Below are 15,818 nucleotides of genomic sequence, written 5' to 3' on the forward strand. Positions count from 1 at the left end.
CTAACCTTTCCTCTATAAATAAAGGTGTAAAAGCCCCAAAAATATAACTTAAAAAATATATACAGTATATAATAAAAAAGTGGAATCTTTGGGTGATGGATAGAGTTTTGGCATTCTGGTTTCAGTTTGTAGTCTGAACAGTACTGACTGATTGCAGAAAAAGAGGACGGATACATTAGTCTCATTGCAGTCTAATCAATCCAGTGTGGTTGTGCTATGGGAAATACAGTATATAGATAATGGAGAAATGAGCAATGGCATAAAGTGGAAAGGCAGTAACAAACAAGGTAAAAGTACACAACTATCATAGGTAGCATTTTCATTTTTCAGGTATCCCTGACATATAAATTAACCTAAACACTTGACTGCAGTTAATTATTGGAACAGGTAAGCTGTTGGTGAAGAACACACAGCCTAATTCAAATGGTGGGCAACAGGCCTTTAAGAGAAGAGGGCAGAACCAAAGCAACACCGAAGCTGTAAAGAACAGAAATTAATGTCTTTGTTCATTTTCAAGTTCTTGATGCTTTCATGGTTACACTTTTATAGTAAGGTCAAAGTAATAACAGGTACCTTGTCTGGGTTGACACCTGAGAGCGGTCCATTGAGCCACTGCTCGTGCTGCTGCAGGAAGTCGGTGCCTGTCTCATACAGGCGCATGAAGGGTGTGAGCTTGTCGTGGATCTTCTTACGCTGTGGGTACTGGGAAACAGACCAGCCGTAGAGTTCCTCCTCTAGGTTGAAATCGTTTATCTTTCCATTGTGGAATAGGGGTTAAAAGACAGACAAATGAAAAACAATCAAAGTCAAACAAAGAAAACACTGGCATATACAGTATATAGATGAGTACCAATGTATGAGTAACACCTTTTACAGCCTCCATAACTCAATGCTATTCCCCTGAGGCTTAATGTTGAAATACATTACATTGACTGACATCTGCTGAACAATAATTTGTATCTTTCTATCCTTTTCATGATCAGGATTCATGCATCCTCCACCCTTTCATCTAGGTGTGAGGTGGAGTTAGCTGTCCTTGCACTTGCACCAACACGTGCACTCTTAATGCTACTCTCAATCAGTAGAGGAGGCAATCAAACTAAAGCTCTGACGCATGTTGCACTTCTGGGGAAAACACAGTTTTGATGCATTCTGTCTCAGCTTGAGAAAAATAAAGAATATACAAATATGTATATGAAATGTCAGATAAATACGGACCATGAGGTGTGAAAAATTAGCTTCCTTGACACCCAGAAAAACTAGACCGAAAAGGCATTTCAATGTCAGCTACACATATTTGTAACTTACACTTTTAGTATGACAGCTCATCATGTGCACTGATAAGATGATTTTTAACATTTACTGCAGTGGGGTCCTGCAGTCTTTTTGTACCTTTTCCATGGCCGCCTCTAGTTTAGCATTAAGGTCCTGGGATTTCTTCAGATACTTGCTTAGATCCGCCAGGTCACCAAAGGTGGTAAATGTCTCCACCTGTTTGCTGTAGCTCTCCAGTTCTTTCTCAAAGTGCTCACGGCAAAACTGAAATATACATGAGAAAGGAATTCCATCTTTTCAAGCATTTTCTCTTCTTCACGTTAATTCTTAAGCTCTTTGGTTGTGATGCAAAAACAATCGATCAATAGTTCATTGATTGGTAGAGAAGAAACACAGACCTTAAGCCCACTCTGATATTCCTCTGTCTTTTCAGTAATGATCTTTCTGTTTTCCATAAAGATTGATGGCATACGCTTAAGCCACTGATAGGTCTGCGAGTTGAGCTGCATGTCCAGCGGTGAGAGGGTGACGTAGTCCATCAGGACACACAGTTGTGAGATGGAGTCTGCCAGTCTTCCCTCCAACAGAGGCATGTCTGTAGACTTCACCTTATTCATGAAGGCCTGGGTGGGATCATTCACAAGGAGGAAATAGTTTGGACATCTAGTAACACTGTGGGCCTATTCTCACTTTATATACTTTGTTCTGACAAAAGGCTTTAACATCAGGCTTTGGGTTTTTTAAGTGGAAGTCCAACATTTTCTTTTGTTGTCCTGTTCAGCCTGTTCAAATGTTGTTTTTTTATTTTACTTGATGCGCTTGAAAATGTCCTAAGGTTTTTGAGGTTCATTATTTGCTGTGTAGCTACAATACAATGAATACACTTAGAGAAAAATAAGAACACTAAAATACATGGACAGCAGTTTTTCAGTAGCCTGGGGTAAAGGGAGGCCTGAGGGCCAAATACAAAGCAACCAGAACCTCAAAAAAACAATGAATACTGCCTTTCTGTTTACAAATATTATCATGTCTGGCTTATATTATGACTCTTTAATCTTGCTGTTTTTTGAAGAGATGTGAGGGATAATTGTGCGATTTGTAGCGCACCTCCTCAAGCTAGTTTCTGTAAAAACAATTAGGGGCAGTTAGTTACCTTAAGCTCCATCAGGTTTTGTGTGTCAGGTGGTGTACTCAGGGCCTTCTCTGCAATCATCTCAAATTCATTACAAAGCCTGTGAGAGGAAGGGCATTACATCAATGAATAGTACAAAGGTTTTCACAGACTTACTATGTTATTATGGCACAACCTGGGGCTTAAGAGCACCACTACCTGGATTGGATAAAAACCAATAAAGCAGCTTACTTAAGCTTATTGTATTTCACTTGAGGGATTAATAAAGTTTTTCATTTCTTCATGTGACAGTGGGTTTTGATTAGACGAGCACAATGTGTGTCAAGGCCCCTGAGTGGACAGCTGTGGCTGTGAGACCTATGTTCAATGTTCATCAACTATTTTTTTCCCTGCATAAGAAATGAATACATTTGGATATGGGGGGAAAAAATATGAAAAAGATTAACTGACTTTTTGTTGAGTTCCTGATGGTCCTGTAGCATCCGTGAATTCAATTTCTGCTGTAGGCCCAGAGCACGCTTGACCAAAGAGAGGAGGAGTTTTTCGGATTGAACCTCAAACATGCCAAGACGTACCACCTAAAGACCAAAGTATGAGTCAGTAAAACACAGAACATGATCTCTTTTAAGAATTTTGGATTTCTTGGTTTATTAGATCATATAGTGCACATTTACTGTATGCCTATCACACTTCTATCTTTGCTGAGTTCCACCTTGTTGTGTTTAAGTACCTTGCATGATGTGTACTGGATCTGGTCAGCGAGCTGCTGGTAATGTACCACCTCTTCCATGATTTCCTGGAAGGAGTGCTGCTCACTGAGGAACTGCTCTACATCCTCCTCTGCTTGCCTGGATACCAGTGCAGCGTATCTATCATACTCATGAATGTACTCTTTGGGTTTCACACATTCAGCCCAGAACACCCTGCGCACCTCCTCCTGCTGGGGCTGAAGGATCTCTGGCAGGATAATGGGCTTCAAAGTGCTTCCGAACTGGGAGACTGACTGGAAGACAAGCAGGGAGTAGAACAGAAACTCAAGCAGAAATCAAACTGCATTTCTGGGAGAAAGAAGGGGAAAATGTCTGAGATGTGTTGCTTTGATAAGGACTTTGGGAGGTCCTTCAGTTATTTTCCAATAGAACAATCCCTGTTTTACAATTACACAATGACAACTGTTCACCAAACTGACTATATAAATGCTGTTGACATCATGTTTTTGTCTTTGACTCTGACAAACGTCCGTCTGTTAAAACTGTATATCCTGAAATTCTCTATCTTGTAACAAAAATGTGCCAAATTCAAGATGCGTGGAGAATCCCATTTCAACCCAAATCTACAATTTTTATTACAGGATAAAGCATATGAACAACAAAATGAAGAGATGAGCAAAAGTGATGTATTCTTAGTGTACAGAGAACTAATTAAAAAATGACTGCAGGAAGGCTCTTTCAGCCAGAACCTGGACTTATCTTTGGCTGTTCACAGCCCACTAAGGATCTCCCCCTTTCTGTGTGACGATCTGCAATCTAACTCTGTGAAGACATTCTCAGCTATTTGGAGGACGTTCCCTGCCTTCTTGGATGAGGCTGACGTGTTATTTAAGTGGAGTATTTCTTTATATCCTGCAGACTTGACGCATAGCACTCCAGAGTACACAATTTAATTGGCAGCTTTTTTTTTTCTCTTCTCTCTCTCTAAATTATTTATGTTTATGTATGTGTATGGATACGTGTGCATGTTTGTATGCATGTATATGTATTTTTATTTATCTATTTTATCACTTCTCTTCATTTATTTTGTCATTTAAAATTATTTTTCAACTAAAATTTTCGTCGCGTGTTTTCTATTAATTTATTTATCTGTTCATTTTATTTTTAATATTATCAATTTTATTTCATTTCACATGTCTGAGCCTGTTTGATTGTATTTGTTTTGTCTTGTTGATACATTTAAAAAGTTATAAATAAAATAAAAATAAAAATAAAATGACTGCAGGGAAACCCATTCACAGTCAAATTTACAGGCATCATAACTGAAACTCAGGTCTGATTACAAATTCTAACTCTGCATAAACAAACTGTTTATTTTCAAGAGGGGAAAATGAGTTAGACCTGTACTGTTGCTGTAGCACTAGCCTCAGTATCCTTTTGTTACTTCAATTGAACCGTATGGTAATGTTGGAGGTTGTAGTCTGCGATACTGTTGAACTGTTGAACTGATTTAAAGCAGAATTTGTTCTATGACATTTCATCAGTTTTAGCAAGACATTAAAAAAGACACTCATCCTCTTACCGACTCTGGGAACAGTTTGGTTTCCACACGAGGTATCATGCTGATGGACCTGAGCATTAACTCATAGACATTAAGAACGGCCTCTTCAAATTGTTTGAAGTTGGGCTCAAACTCGATCTTCTTGTCCTCCAGGACCAGATGCAGCACAAAACCAGAGTGTTCATAGGCGCGCACTGACTGCTACACAAGACAGAAAAAATAGCAACTTCAAGTGTCTGTGTGTTCACTTGATGAAATAACAGTCATTTGTATTTCTCCTACCGGGTCTTGGGAAATGAGTTTTGTATAATCTGTCAGCGAGTCTATTGCAAGGCTCTGGAGATGGGAGGTCATCAATGTAGCTGCACAATTGAAGAAAGACAGCAACTTGGTGTTGTTGCTGCAGGCAGGCACCAGCTTACGCCTACCCCCCTCGTAGTAAATGTTTTGCATTTCAGGAATCCACCTGTTAGAGAAAACAACAAAATGGGAATTATTGTTAGTAGTATTATTATTTCTTCAACAACTGCATGTATTTATCACACAAAAAAAACACAACTATGAAGTAGTCGTAAAAAATGAAATAATACATTTACACTTGCAAAGGGAGGAGCGTACCACTCAAATGAGTGGCATGTGGATTTAAGTGTAAATGAGTAAGGTTATGTTATCTCTTTGCACAAAGAAACATTATTCATTCTCTGAGACAGTGCTGCTTATCCACACTGATTACATTACTGTTACTTCCTGGCTGTTGATTTCAAGTTTCTAAGAGGACAAGCTAGCCAAGGATACAATGTCCTCCGGCTCCTGAACTACCCACTGTGCTTTATGAACTTTCTTTTTTTTTTTAAACTCAAACTGTACTTTTGAAAAGTGAGCGGCAAATGTGCATACTGATGCAAAGTTGACATTGTTCTTGTTGAAAAGTAAAGAAGACCTACAACCTAAGAGGTCAATTTTATTACTTAAAATAGCATACTGTTATCTCATCCAAGCGTTCAATAAAGCACAGTCAAAAAACATTATTTTAACTCTTCTTTAACACAGTGATTTTTGGTGATAGTTGACAAAGTGCTTACTGCTTTAGGAGGATTCCTCTTGCTTTATCGACATGTCTGCTGACAATCTCCTTAAACACAGAAAGCTCCATGGACTCACTTCGGCTGTGGAACTCTTCTACATCTACCAGGCGGAGATTTCTGCAAGAAAGACATTCAGGAGGCTAGGTTAAAGCATAACTTTAAAACAGCTGTTGTATTTTTTAAGGATCTTTGACATTAGGGCAGTGGTGGACAGTAACAAAGTACATTTACTTGAGTACTGTACTTAAGTACATTTTTTGAGTATCTGTACTTTACTTGAGTATTATTTTTTGAGGAAACTTATGACTTTTACTCCACTACATTTAAAGACAATTATTGTACTTTTTACTCCACTATCTTCAGCCCGTGTTAGAGGTTTTTAAATGAAGAATGATACGTATGGTTTGAAATGTTCTCCCTGTTTCTGCCCAAACATTCACTGTCCAACCTGAGAGAGCGTGTTGAGCTACGTAACGTTTGTTTCATTCCAGATGAACATTTCAAACTAAGCTGTCTGTGCTTGGAGTAACTTAGTGTCTGTTTTTATTCCATGGTAAAGTTAGTGAGATTTCAAGTAATGGTTTCTAAATAAACATGATGTAACAGAATGTACTTCTATGTATTCTTGACTGCACTCATGCTTTGTGAAAATAGGTTTTGAGATATTTTAAGAAGTACTTTGAATACTACAGTATTCTTAAAAGAAAGTATTTCAGGGCTTTAACTCAAGTACAAATCTGACTGAACAACTTTCACTTGTATTGGAGTAATATTTGACCTGGAGGATCTATACTTTGACTTAAGTAATGGAGCTGTGTACTTTGTCCACCACTGCGTTAGGGCCAAAAATGACAAAGCAGTGGTAAATACATTCCTTCATCACATGCACACGATTTCTAGAATCCTGCAGAGGTTAGGCTTGAGAAGCTTGAGGGAAGATGCTTTTTTATTTGCATGTTGAATGGGACTTTGTTGGAGGGAGAGGAGCTCTTTTTATTTAACATTTTGAATGGGACTTTAGTGGGATTGCATTTTTGTTCATTTTTGAATGGGTCTTCAATGAAAGAATTGATTGTTCAATAAAATATTGAACACTTGATAAAGTTCAACTTAAAAATATACCTATTTTAAATGTGTTATTTTGGATGGATGTCTGCTTATAACAAAACAAATATTTATGCTTGGATATGATACCTTTCCATTAAATTACCCTCAATTCCCAGTTCATTCACAGTTCATTCACATAAAATCCTATCAATTCCAATAATTTCCTTTGAAAGTTTAAAATTTGGAATATTTCCAAAATTCCCCAACTGAACTTCCCATGGAAATTTACCGGAAATGTTCCACCCCTTTGCAACCCTATTTTGAACACAAGTAAAACATGACATACTTACTTGTAACTAACATGCCAATGACACAGCACCTCCTGCATGGTAGGGTTGAAAGAGTGAAGCTTTAATGTCATCATCTTTCGGGCATGGACTGAGGTTTTGTTCCAAGGTTTTGGCAATTCTTCCAATCTGACAGTTAAAGAAATAAGTTTATTTTTCCTTGAGGCAAAAAATATTATTGGTAATTGCAATAGCCTCCTTTCACTGCTGTACAAGGAAAATCAAAGATGCTCTATGTGCCATGGTCATGGAAGCCTTGGCATAGAGTATACGTAAGTAAAGACCCTGTATCCTTTACACAGAGTACATCTTTCATCACATCCTGCTGACTCACTCAAGCCTGTGTGGTGGATGATCTTTCATTTCGTCATCGTCATTTTTTGTTGAATACCTGAATGTATGTCTCACTGCAATTAAAAACACAATACAACATATATCAAAACTTAAAATATTTTACTTAAAATGCTGTTTTTTTCTATTTTCTTTTCATTCCTGATTCTGGTGACAGAATTGTATGGCCAAATGCACCTATAGGTCAAAAATGAGGGTTGCCCCTCTCAAAGCTCACGAATCTGTCAGTCAAATTAAATACATACAGATTGCTTTTTTGACATTTAGCAAGTAGTCCTCCTTGATCTCATCCTCCAGCTTCTCCATTGTTGCCCTCCGACTTCTCAAGTGGCAGGGGACCAAGGCCTTCATGTTCTCTAGTGAAGAGTCATCAAGAGGAGCCACATTCTCCAGGTCTATCCCATTCTGGATGAAATAGTTGAATCTCTGACAGGACGAAATGTTAAAAACTACTTAGAGTTTACAGATTTAATGACATGCGTCTTCCTTTTCCTCGTCTTATGTTGCCTAGATTTAGTCTATAATAATAATAATAATAATAATAATAAATTTTATTTAAAGGCGCCTTTCTCGGCACTCAAGGACACCGCACAGATAGAAATATATATATACACGAATTCACATTAAAGGAAACAAAATCAGAGTCAGAAATGAAAACAATATAAACTAACAAGGGGTAAGAAAAAAATACAAGGGGTAAGAAAAAAATAGAAACAATAAAAAAATGACAGAGCAATTGGAGTCAGACGGAGTAAGCGGTTTTGAACAGATATGTTTTGAGTTGTGATTTGAAGTGGGGGAAAGAATCTGTGTTTCTGAGTTGAGGTGGCAATGAGTTCCAGAGACGGGGAGCAGAGCGGCTGAATGCTCGGCTCCCCATAGTGGTGAGACGGGCGGAGGGGACAGACAGGTGTATGGAGGAAGAGGATCTGAGGGAGCGGGAGGGAGTGGGAACATGGAGGAGGTCGGACAGATATGGGGGGGCGAGGTTGTGGATGGTCTTGAATGTCAACAGAAGGACTTTGAATTGAATACGGAACTGAACAGGGAGCCAGTGGAGCTGTTGGAGGACAGGAGTGATGTGGTGGATGGAGGGGGTTCGGGCAATGATACGGGCAGCTGAATTCTGGACCAGTTGGAGTTTATGGAGGGATTTGTGAGGGAGGCCGAAGAGGAGAGAGTTACAGTAGTCCAGACGGGAAGTGACAAGGCTGTGGACAAGGATGGCGGCAGTGTGGGGGGTGAGGGAGGGGTGGAGACGATTGATGCTACGGAGATGGAAGTAGGCAGTCCGGGTGATGTTATTGATGTGTGATTGAAAGGATAATGTGCTGTCAAGGATGACACCCAGACTCTTAACCTGGGGGGAGGGTGAGATGGAGGAGTTATCAATGGTGAGTGAGAAGCTGTTGGATTTGGATAGAGTGGATTTGGTGCCAATGAGGAGAACCTCGGTTTTATTGCTGTTTAATGTAAGGAAATTGAGGGTGAACCAGGTTTTTATTTCAGAGATGCAATCAGTGAGGGAGGTGGGTGGGAGAGTGGACGAGGGGTTAGTGGTGAGGTAGAGCTGGGTGTCATCTGCGTAACAGTGGAAGTGAATGTTGAATTTGCGGAAGATATTACCGAGGGGAAGGAGGTAGATGATGAAGAGGAGGGGCCCCAGGACAGAGCCCTGGGGCACCCCTGTAGTGACGGAGGAAGGAGTGGATTTAAAGGACTTGAGCTGAGTGAACCGTGTGCGGCCAGAGAGGTAAGATGTGAACCAGTCTAACGGAGTGTGGGTGATACCAATGGAGGATAGCCTAGTGAGGAGGGTGGTGTGACAGATGGTATCGAAGGCTGCACTTAGGTCGAGGAGGATGAGGATGGTGAGGAGTCCAGAATCAGCTGCCACAAGGAGGTCGTTAGTGATTTTAAGGAGTGCTGTTTCAGTGCTATGGAGTGGGCGGAAACCGGACTGGAACTGTTCATACAGGTTATTGTGGGTTAGGTGAGAGTGCAGTTGGGAGGCAACTGTTTTTTCCAGGATTTTGGAGATGAAGGGTAGATTGGAGATAGGACGAAAGTTGTTGAAGTTGGAGGGGTCGGCGCCAGTTTTTTTCAGGATTGGGGTAATGGCAGCAGTTTTGAAGGAGGATCTATGAAAGTTTCCTTTTTCACCTGCCAGTGATGACCATGTTTTCAGTGTAGATGACCTAAAGTAAACTTTCAGTGTGCTCCTCATTTGATTAGTCAACTACCACTGCGCACGAAAACTGCTAAAATGAATAAGTAATGGACTTTTTTTTCCTCTTTTATGTATTATAGATGTATCTATTATACATAATCTCTTCAAAGACTTCTTTGTTTCCATGTATTATATATAGACAACACAAAGAGAGAAACATGCCTTTAATTGGTTGCAGGTGCAACCAATTAAGAAAACAAGACACAACAGTGATTAGCTTACATAAGTGTCCAAAAGTGATCATGTAAAAGGCACAAAGCCTTCAATGTCATCATACAAACAAACAAAGGGGGTTTGTGATATGATACATGGATTCAAGTGTGTACTTCACCTTTTCACGGTTTTCCGTTGCTGTGAAATTGGAGGAGCCACATGATGGAAAGCTGCTGTCCTCTTCAGTCGGGCTGAAAAAAAGTAAAATAAATAACTAGAAGAAGTTGCAAACAAGACAACAACAAAGTAAACACTATTCTAATCAGCGTGATTAAGAAAGGCCCCTTTAAAATGCTTCTGCCTCAACATCTATCAAAGTAGTCAGGTGGTGAAGTACACAGGATAGTTAGTCATGTCACGTGTCATTCTTGTGTTTCTAATTGCATGATGTGGTAAATTACAAATGAGTAAACTGGAATAATATAAAACACTTTGTAACTCACCATATGATTTTAACCAGAGTTTCACGGAGAGTCTTGTCTCTTTTCAATTTTTTTTTTATTTTTGTTTGGGTGCTGCTGCAGTGCTTGGAGGTCCCAGAAAACTGCAGTGTCCCCCTTCTCGGTAATCGGCACTGGCCTGCTCCTTTACTTTGACTTGATCCACTGTCTGTCCCTTCAGTCTGCCAGCCTACAGCACACACAGGGAAAACAGTTATACAAGCATTGTATACTTACAACATACCCCACTATCACTATGTACACTACCAGTCAAAAGTGTGGACACACCTTCTCATTCAATGGGTTTCATTTATCTTAATTATTTAACATTGTAGATTAATACTGAAGACATCAAAACTATGAAATAATCTGGTTTTGTCATAAACTGGATTACAACAGTAGTCAAATAGGGCTATCCATTGTGTACTAACCCTACCTCTGAACAACACAACTGATGGTCTCAAACACATTAAGAAGGCAAGTCATTCTACAAATGAACTCTTGACAAGGCTCATGTTCATTAGAAACCATTCCAGGAGACCACTTCATGAAGCAGACTGAGAGAATACCAAGAGTGTGCAAAGCTGTCATGAAGGAAAAAGGGGGCTACTTTACAGAATCTAAAATATAAAACAGATTCTGCTTTGTTTAACACTTTTTGGTTCCTTTAATAATTCCATATTTGTTCTTTCATAGTTTTGATGTCTTCAGTATTAATCTACAGTGTTTACAATCATTACAATAAATACAAACCCTTGAATGAGAAGGTGTTTCTAAACGTTTGACTGGTAGTGTCTGACTGTTTGATCATTTTTCAATATTTAGGAAAAGAGTTTTCTTGACAAAAAGTTGTATTTTTATATGACAAGTGATCGTTTGTATTACTTAACTCCCATGAATGATTTGAGAACTATCTTTCCTTAAAACTCATTTGAACTTCTTCACTGATTTGCTCTGTTTCAGCTGACAAAGAGAAATACTGGGCCCAGCTCCTTTGTGGAATTTTCCATTAATAATGACGTGCAGAAAAACAAGGTATCACTTTCTGTTAATAACATTATCAGACATTTCTTCAGATACATTTATCAACTTGATTCATTTATATCAATCAATGTTAATACTTGTTGTGTGTGTCATGAAACTTTCCTCTGATTCTAGCACCAATTTACCAGCCTGTGGTGTCAAAATGTTCCTGCACCACGCTTTATTGTTTTTCGTCTTCATGAAGTATTTTCTATTTCTTTAACAGGTTGTGTATGCATCCAAAGACCCGGTGTGGGAGGAGGGCTTCACCTTCTTTGTGCAAAATGTGAAAACACAGCAGCTCAGTGTTCAGGTTTGTTGTTTAATCCTACACAAACTATTACTAAGAAAGTGTAGCAAATGCTAATTTTAACAGCTAAATGCAACCTCTGTTTGATTCCTTCATATGAGTCTATGTTAACATTTAGTGCACTGAAGAAATACAGCTACCTTCATTGATTTTTTTCCTCACAATATTAACTAAAAACAAGGAAAACATGTGTGTTGTAAATGCTAAAATAACCAGCGGCTTTAAAGGTGACATGAATATACAGTCTATGGGCTGAACAAGCTCCGAGCTCTGACTTCCATACAGACCGGATGTCGTTGTGACGTATGAAAAACACTGAAAACTGAAACGGCGGAGATTTTTAGACTTTTTAGAGCCCTTTAAGATCCAGTGTTAGCTTCTCTTCACTGGCTCCCAATAAAATGTAGAATAGAATTTAAAATCCTTCTTTTAACCTACAAAGCCCTTAAAAATCAGGCACCCTCGTATCTTAAAGAGCTCATAGTGCCCTATTACCCCTCTAGAACTCTACGCTCCCAACATGCAGGCTTGCTAGTTATACCTAAAATCTCTAAAAGTAGTGTGGGAGGTAGAACCTTCAGTTATCAGGCCCCTCTCCTTTGGAATCATCTACCAGTCAGGGTCCGGGAGGCAGACACCCTCTCTACTTTTAAGAGTAGGCTTAAAACTTTCCTTTTTGATAAGGCTTATAGTTAGAGCTGGATCAGGCTTGGACCAGCTTTTGTTATGCTGCTATAGGCTTAGACTACTGGGGGAACTGGTGCACTAACACACTGGGATCCTAGCTCACCCCCTTCCCCCCAACCCCCTCATCACTTACTTTAACTCTGCCTGTCCCATTAGAGTTACTAACCATAGACCTTTCTGGAGTCCCTGAGCTCCCTTGTCTCGTAGGTTCCTCTGAGCTGCCATAGACGTCCTCCTGCTGCAAACATTCCAGACTCCAGCTGATACGGACGTACTAGACTTCAGCGGCAACAGCTTCTATGACTCGTCTCATAACTGTCACCTCTCTCTCTTACTCCCCTCTATCTGTCTTTCCAGAGCCAACTCAGTCGAGGCAGATGTCTGTCTAACATGAGTCTGGTTCTGCTTGAGGTTTCTGCCTGTTAAAGGAAGTTTGTCCTCACCACTGTAACTAGCTAAATACTGCGAGGTGCAATGCTCATGGTGGATTAAGGTGGGGTCAGACTGAGTCTTATCCTGTCTTGAAGTTGGGTCTCTGTTCATAATTTGACATAGAGTGGTCTAGACCTGCTCTGTTTGTAAAAGCGTCCTCAGATATTGTTTGTTGTGATTTGGCGCTATACAAATAAAGATTGATTGATTGATTGATTGATTGATTGATTGATTGATTGATTGATTGATTGATTGATTGATTGATTGATTGATTGATTGATCCAATCAACACTAAAGTTGTCATATGTAAACTTGTTACAGCAGGAACGGTGGATCCATCTTTTTCGAAAAAATGAGCCACATATTGTGCGCATGCTTACCATACATATGCGTATGTCATTTTGCATCAGTTTGCGCTCTGTCATTAATAACCAAACCCCTGCATACAACACTGTCCAGCAAGCAAACTGTTCATGCTGGAGCAGGGGGGTCCATAATAGTCCACTTTTTCTTCTTCATTGTTATAATCTATCTGTTCTTTTGCTGTAAACATTACACTGTGTGTCAAGTGAATGGGTAACCTGTGTGCTCGGTGTGTTCACAGCAGGTTTCATATAGATCCAAAACGATGACTTTAATGTTTGGTATTGAAAATAAAATTTGGTATTGAAAACACAACCTGAAACTGAAAAAACAAACATTGGCATTGAAACACTTGTATTGTAGAAAATGTTAACAGCATCAAAACAGGTATTGGCATTGAAAAAATTTCACCGAAGTTAAAATCACACATATTTAATTTCTAGAAATGTTTGCATTCTAATATGTTTTTGAATGCCAATCATATTATATTTATTTGATGTCACTTTTTTTTCAATGACAGATAATTTTTTTTTTTTTTTCTGCATTCAAAAACTGCATTCAAAAAAAGAAAAACATCACCGAAAAAAGAATCTGTCATTGGAAAAAAAGTCACGTCAAATAAATATGACATGATTGTCATTCAAAAACATATTAGAATGCAAACACTTCTAGAAATTAAATAATATAACATTTGATGTTTGTGATTTTAACTTCAGTGAAACGTTTTCAATGCCAATACCTGTTTTGATGCGGTTAAAATGTTTTACAATACAAGTGTTTCAATGCCAATGTTTCTTTTTTCAGTTCAGGGTGTGTTTTCAATGCCAAATTTTATTTTCAATACCAAACATTAAAGTCATCGTTTTGGCTCCATACTTTCAGGGCTTAAAGACGAGTAAAATATTCTACCCACTATGAGACTCATCATGGATAAAAAATACAACAGCTGTTTATGTAAAAAGATAGTTCATGTAATGTGAACATTATCAGAATGGACTTGTACTTTTTTGCACTAAAACAAAGGGAAACATTTTGAGTTGTCCTTCTCTATAGGTTATATGTTAACATTTTACTGGTTCGGCCCCTGAACTGAAAGGAGTTTGACAGTTTGTTTAGAATAATTAAAATAAATGTACAAACAGTTGAATAAGAGAGTGTTTCCTAACTTCTGACTGGTAGTGTCATGTTTTTTTTTAGTCCAAACTTTGAACATTAAACTTACTTTTTACAGCTGATTTAGTTTCTGGGGACTTGAGAGGTGAAAACAAATGTTTTGTGTCCATCCAAGGCTTTCGACAGGTGACCTTAGAGATTACAAACAATGCAGAGATACAGTTCAGAATAACAGTGTGTCACCTTACATATAACTAAAGGAAAATATAACTTTAAATGTGTTGTCATTTCATTATATAGCGTCAATTGTTTCAGTAGTATGTGTGTGTGAGGTTAAACCTTCCAACGGCAGATATCAGAGTCAGTCAGGTAAACATTCAAACGCTCTGAAACCTTGTCGTAGTCTGTTAAACTCACCTGTGGTGGATTAGGTGTTAAGAAAGTCACACTTTCAGTAACTTTGGCGCTTTTCTTGGGTGAACTCATGTCGCTGTTTGAGTCCGCAGTCAGGAGCTTTACACAAACTCTTGTGTTGTTACTAGGGCCCGTTGCTAAGGAAGCAGCTTCTTGACTACCTTACATGACACACACAGGATGTCAACGAGGTGGAGTATGGTGGGTCTGGAGAGGCGGAAGTCAAGACAGAGGTCACTTTGGCCATCAAAATATATGGACAGAACTGGAACATGACGGTTCACTCTGCAGTACTGAGATTGATGTCTGAACTGTAAATAAAGATATTGATTCTCATAATATGATGTTTTGAAATTTTATGTGATCAAAAGGTATGTAAACATTACTCAGTAGAAGATTTATATGGCTACATTACTGTGGCAAGTTTTCCCAGGAGGGGGTGCAGTCTGACATTATGACATTACATACTGTAATCCCACATTATCTAATATATCTAATATAAACGCAAAGCACGTCTCAGTCCTCTCTGTCTTTCTCTTGCTATTCTGATTCTTCTTCGAATAAAAATGATTTGAATAAGAGTCAAAAGAAAAGCAGAAATGTTAATAGGGGGAATCTTTCGGCCGTCATGTGATGAAGGTTTCACAGGACAAACGTTTTGAAACGGAGTGACAGTAAAAGTCAGGCACGAGACACTCAAACAGGTTGTGGCGCGAATTTATGGTTGGTATTTATTTATTGAAAATAATGTGTAATACATTTACTTATTGTTGTAACGTTTAACATTATATTATAATGTTAAATCTGCCCCGTGATAAATACTGTCACCCCACTAGATGGAGCTGTTGTTCCAAAGTATAGTTCAGAAGTTTAAAGGTTTCCCATTTTCCTATTCAGTACCTGAATGTATCTCAGTTCACCAAATTCAGCACGATGCTACAGCCTGTATGACTTTCTGCCGTTCGTGGATAAATAGTCCATATAACAACAAGAAGTTGTTGCGTGTTTCTTTCCTTTCATATAAGTTACCAAACTTATTATATTTGATTATTGTGGTAAAATATGCTAATTATAATATTAGTTAT

At 38.7% G+C, this 15,818-nt stretch overlaps 1 protein-coding gene across 1 annotated transcript in view; it reads right to left on the reverse strand.

Annotated features, from left to right (window-relative positions):
• Positions 1-14,896, reverse strand: part of dnah7 (dynein, axonemal, heavy chain 7) — a 103,362-nt gene extending 88,466 nt beyond the window's left edge. The window contains exons 1-16 of the mRNA XM_034693671.1: positions 14,737-14,896; positions 14,429-14,510; positions 10,395-10,581; positions 10,070-10,142; positions 7,754-7,934; positions 7,492-7,564; positions 7,161-7,286; positions 5,761-5,880; positions 4,961-5,144; positions 4,700-4,879; positions 3,138-3,410; positions 2,858-2,985; positions 2,429-2,507; positions 1,674-1,898; positions 1,393-1,539; positions 574-753 (exon numbers count right to left, since the gene is read on the reverse strand). Coding sequence (XP_034549562.1) covers positions 574-753; positions 1,393-1,539; positions 1,674-1,898; positions 2,429-2,507; positions 2,858-2,985; positions 3,138-3,410; positions 4,700-4,879; positions 4,961-5,144; positions 5,761-5,880; positions 7,161-7,286; positions 7,492-7,564; positions 7,754-7,934; positions 10,070-10,142; positions 10,395-10,581; positions 14,429-14,510; positions 14,737-14,805 — 2,307 coding nt within the window. The 5' untranslated portion in view covers positions 14,806-14,896. The remainder of the gene's footprint in view (positions 1-573; positions 754-1,392; positions 1,540-1,673; positions 1,899-2,428; positions 2,508-2,857; positions 2,986-3,137; positions 3,411-4,699; positions 4,880-4,960; positions 5,145-5,760; positions 5,881-7,160; positions 7,287-7,491; positions 7,565-7,753; positions 7,935-10,069; positions 10,143-10,394; positions 10,582-14,428; positions 14,511-14,736) is intronic.
• Positions 14,897-15,818: the final 922 nt, after the last annotated feature.

The sequence above is a fragment of the Notolabrus celidotus genome, chromosome 10, assembly GCF_009762535.1.
Source record: "Notolabrus celidotus isolate fNotCel1 chromosome 10, fNotCel1.pri, whole genome shotgun sequence".
NCBI lineage: Eukaryota > Metazoa > Chordata > Actinopteri > Labriformes > Labridae > Notolabrus > Notolabrus celidotus.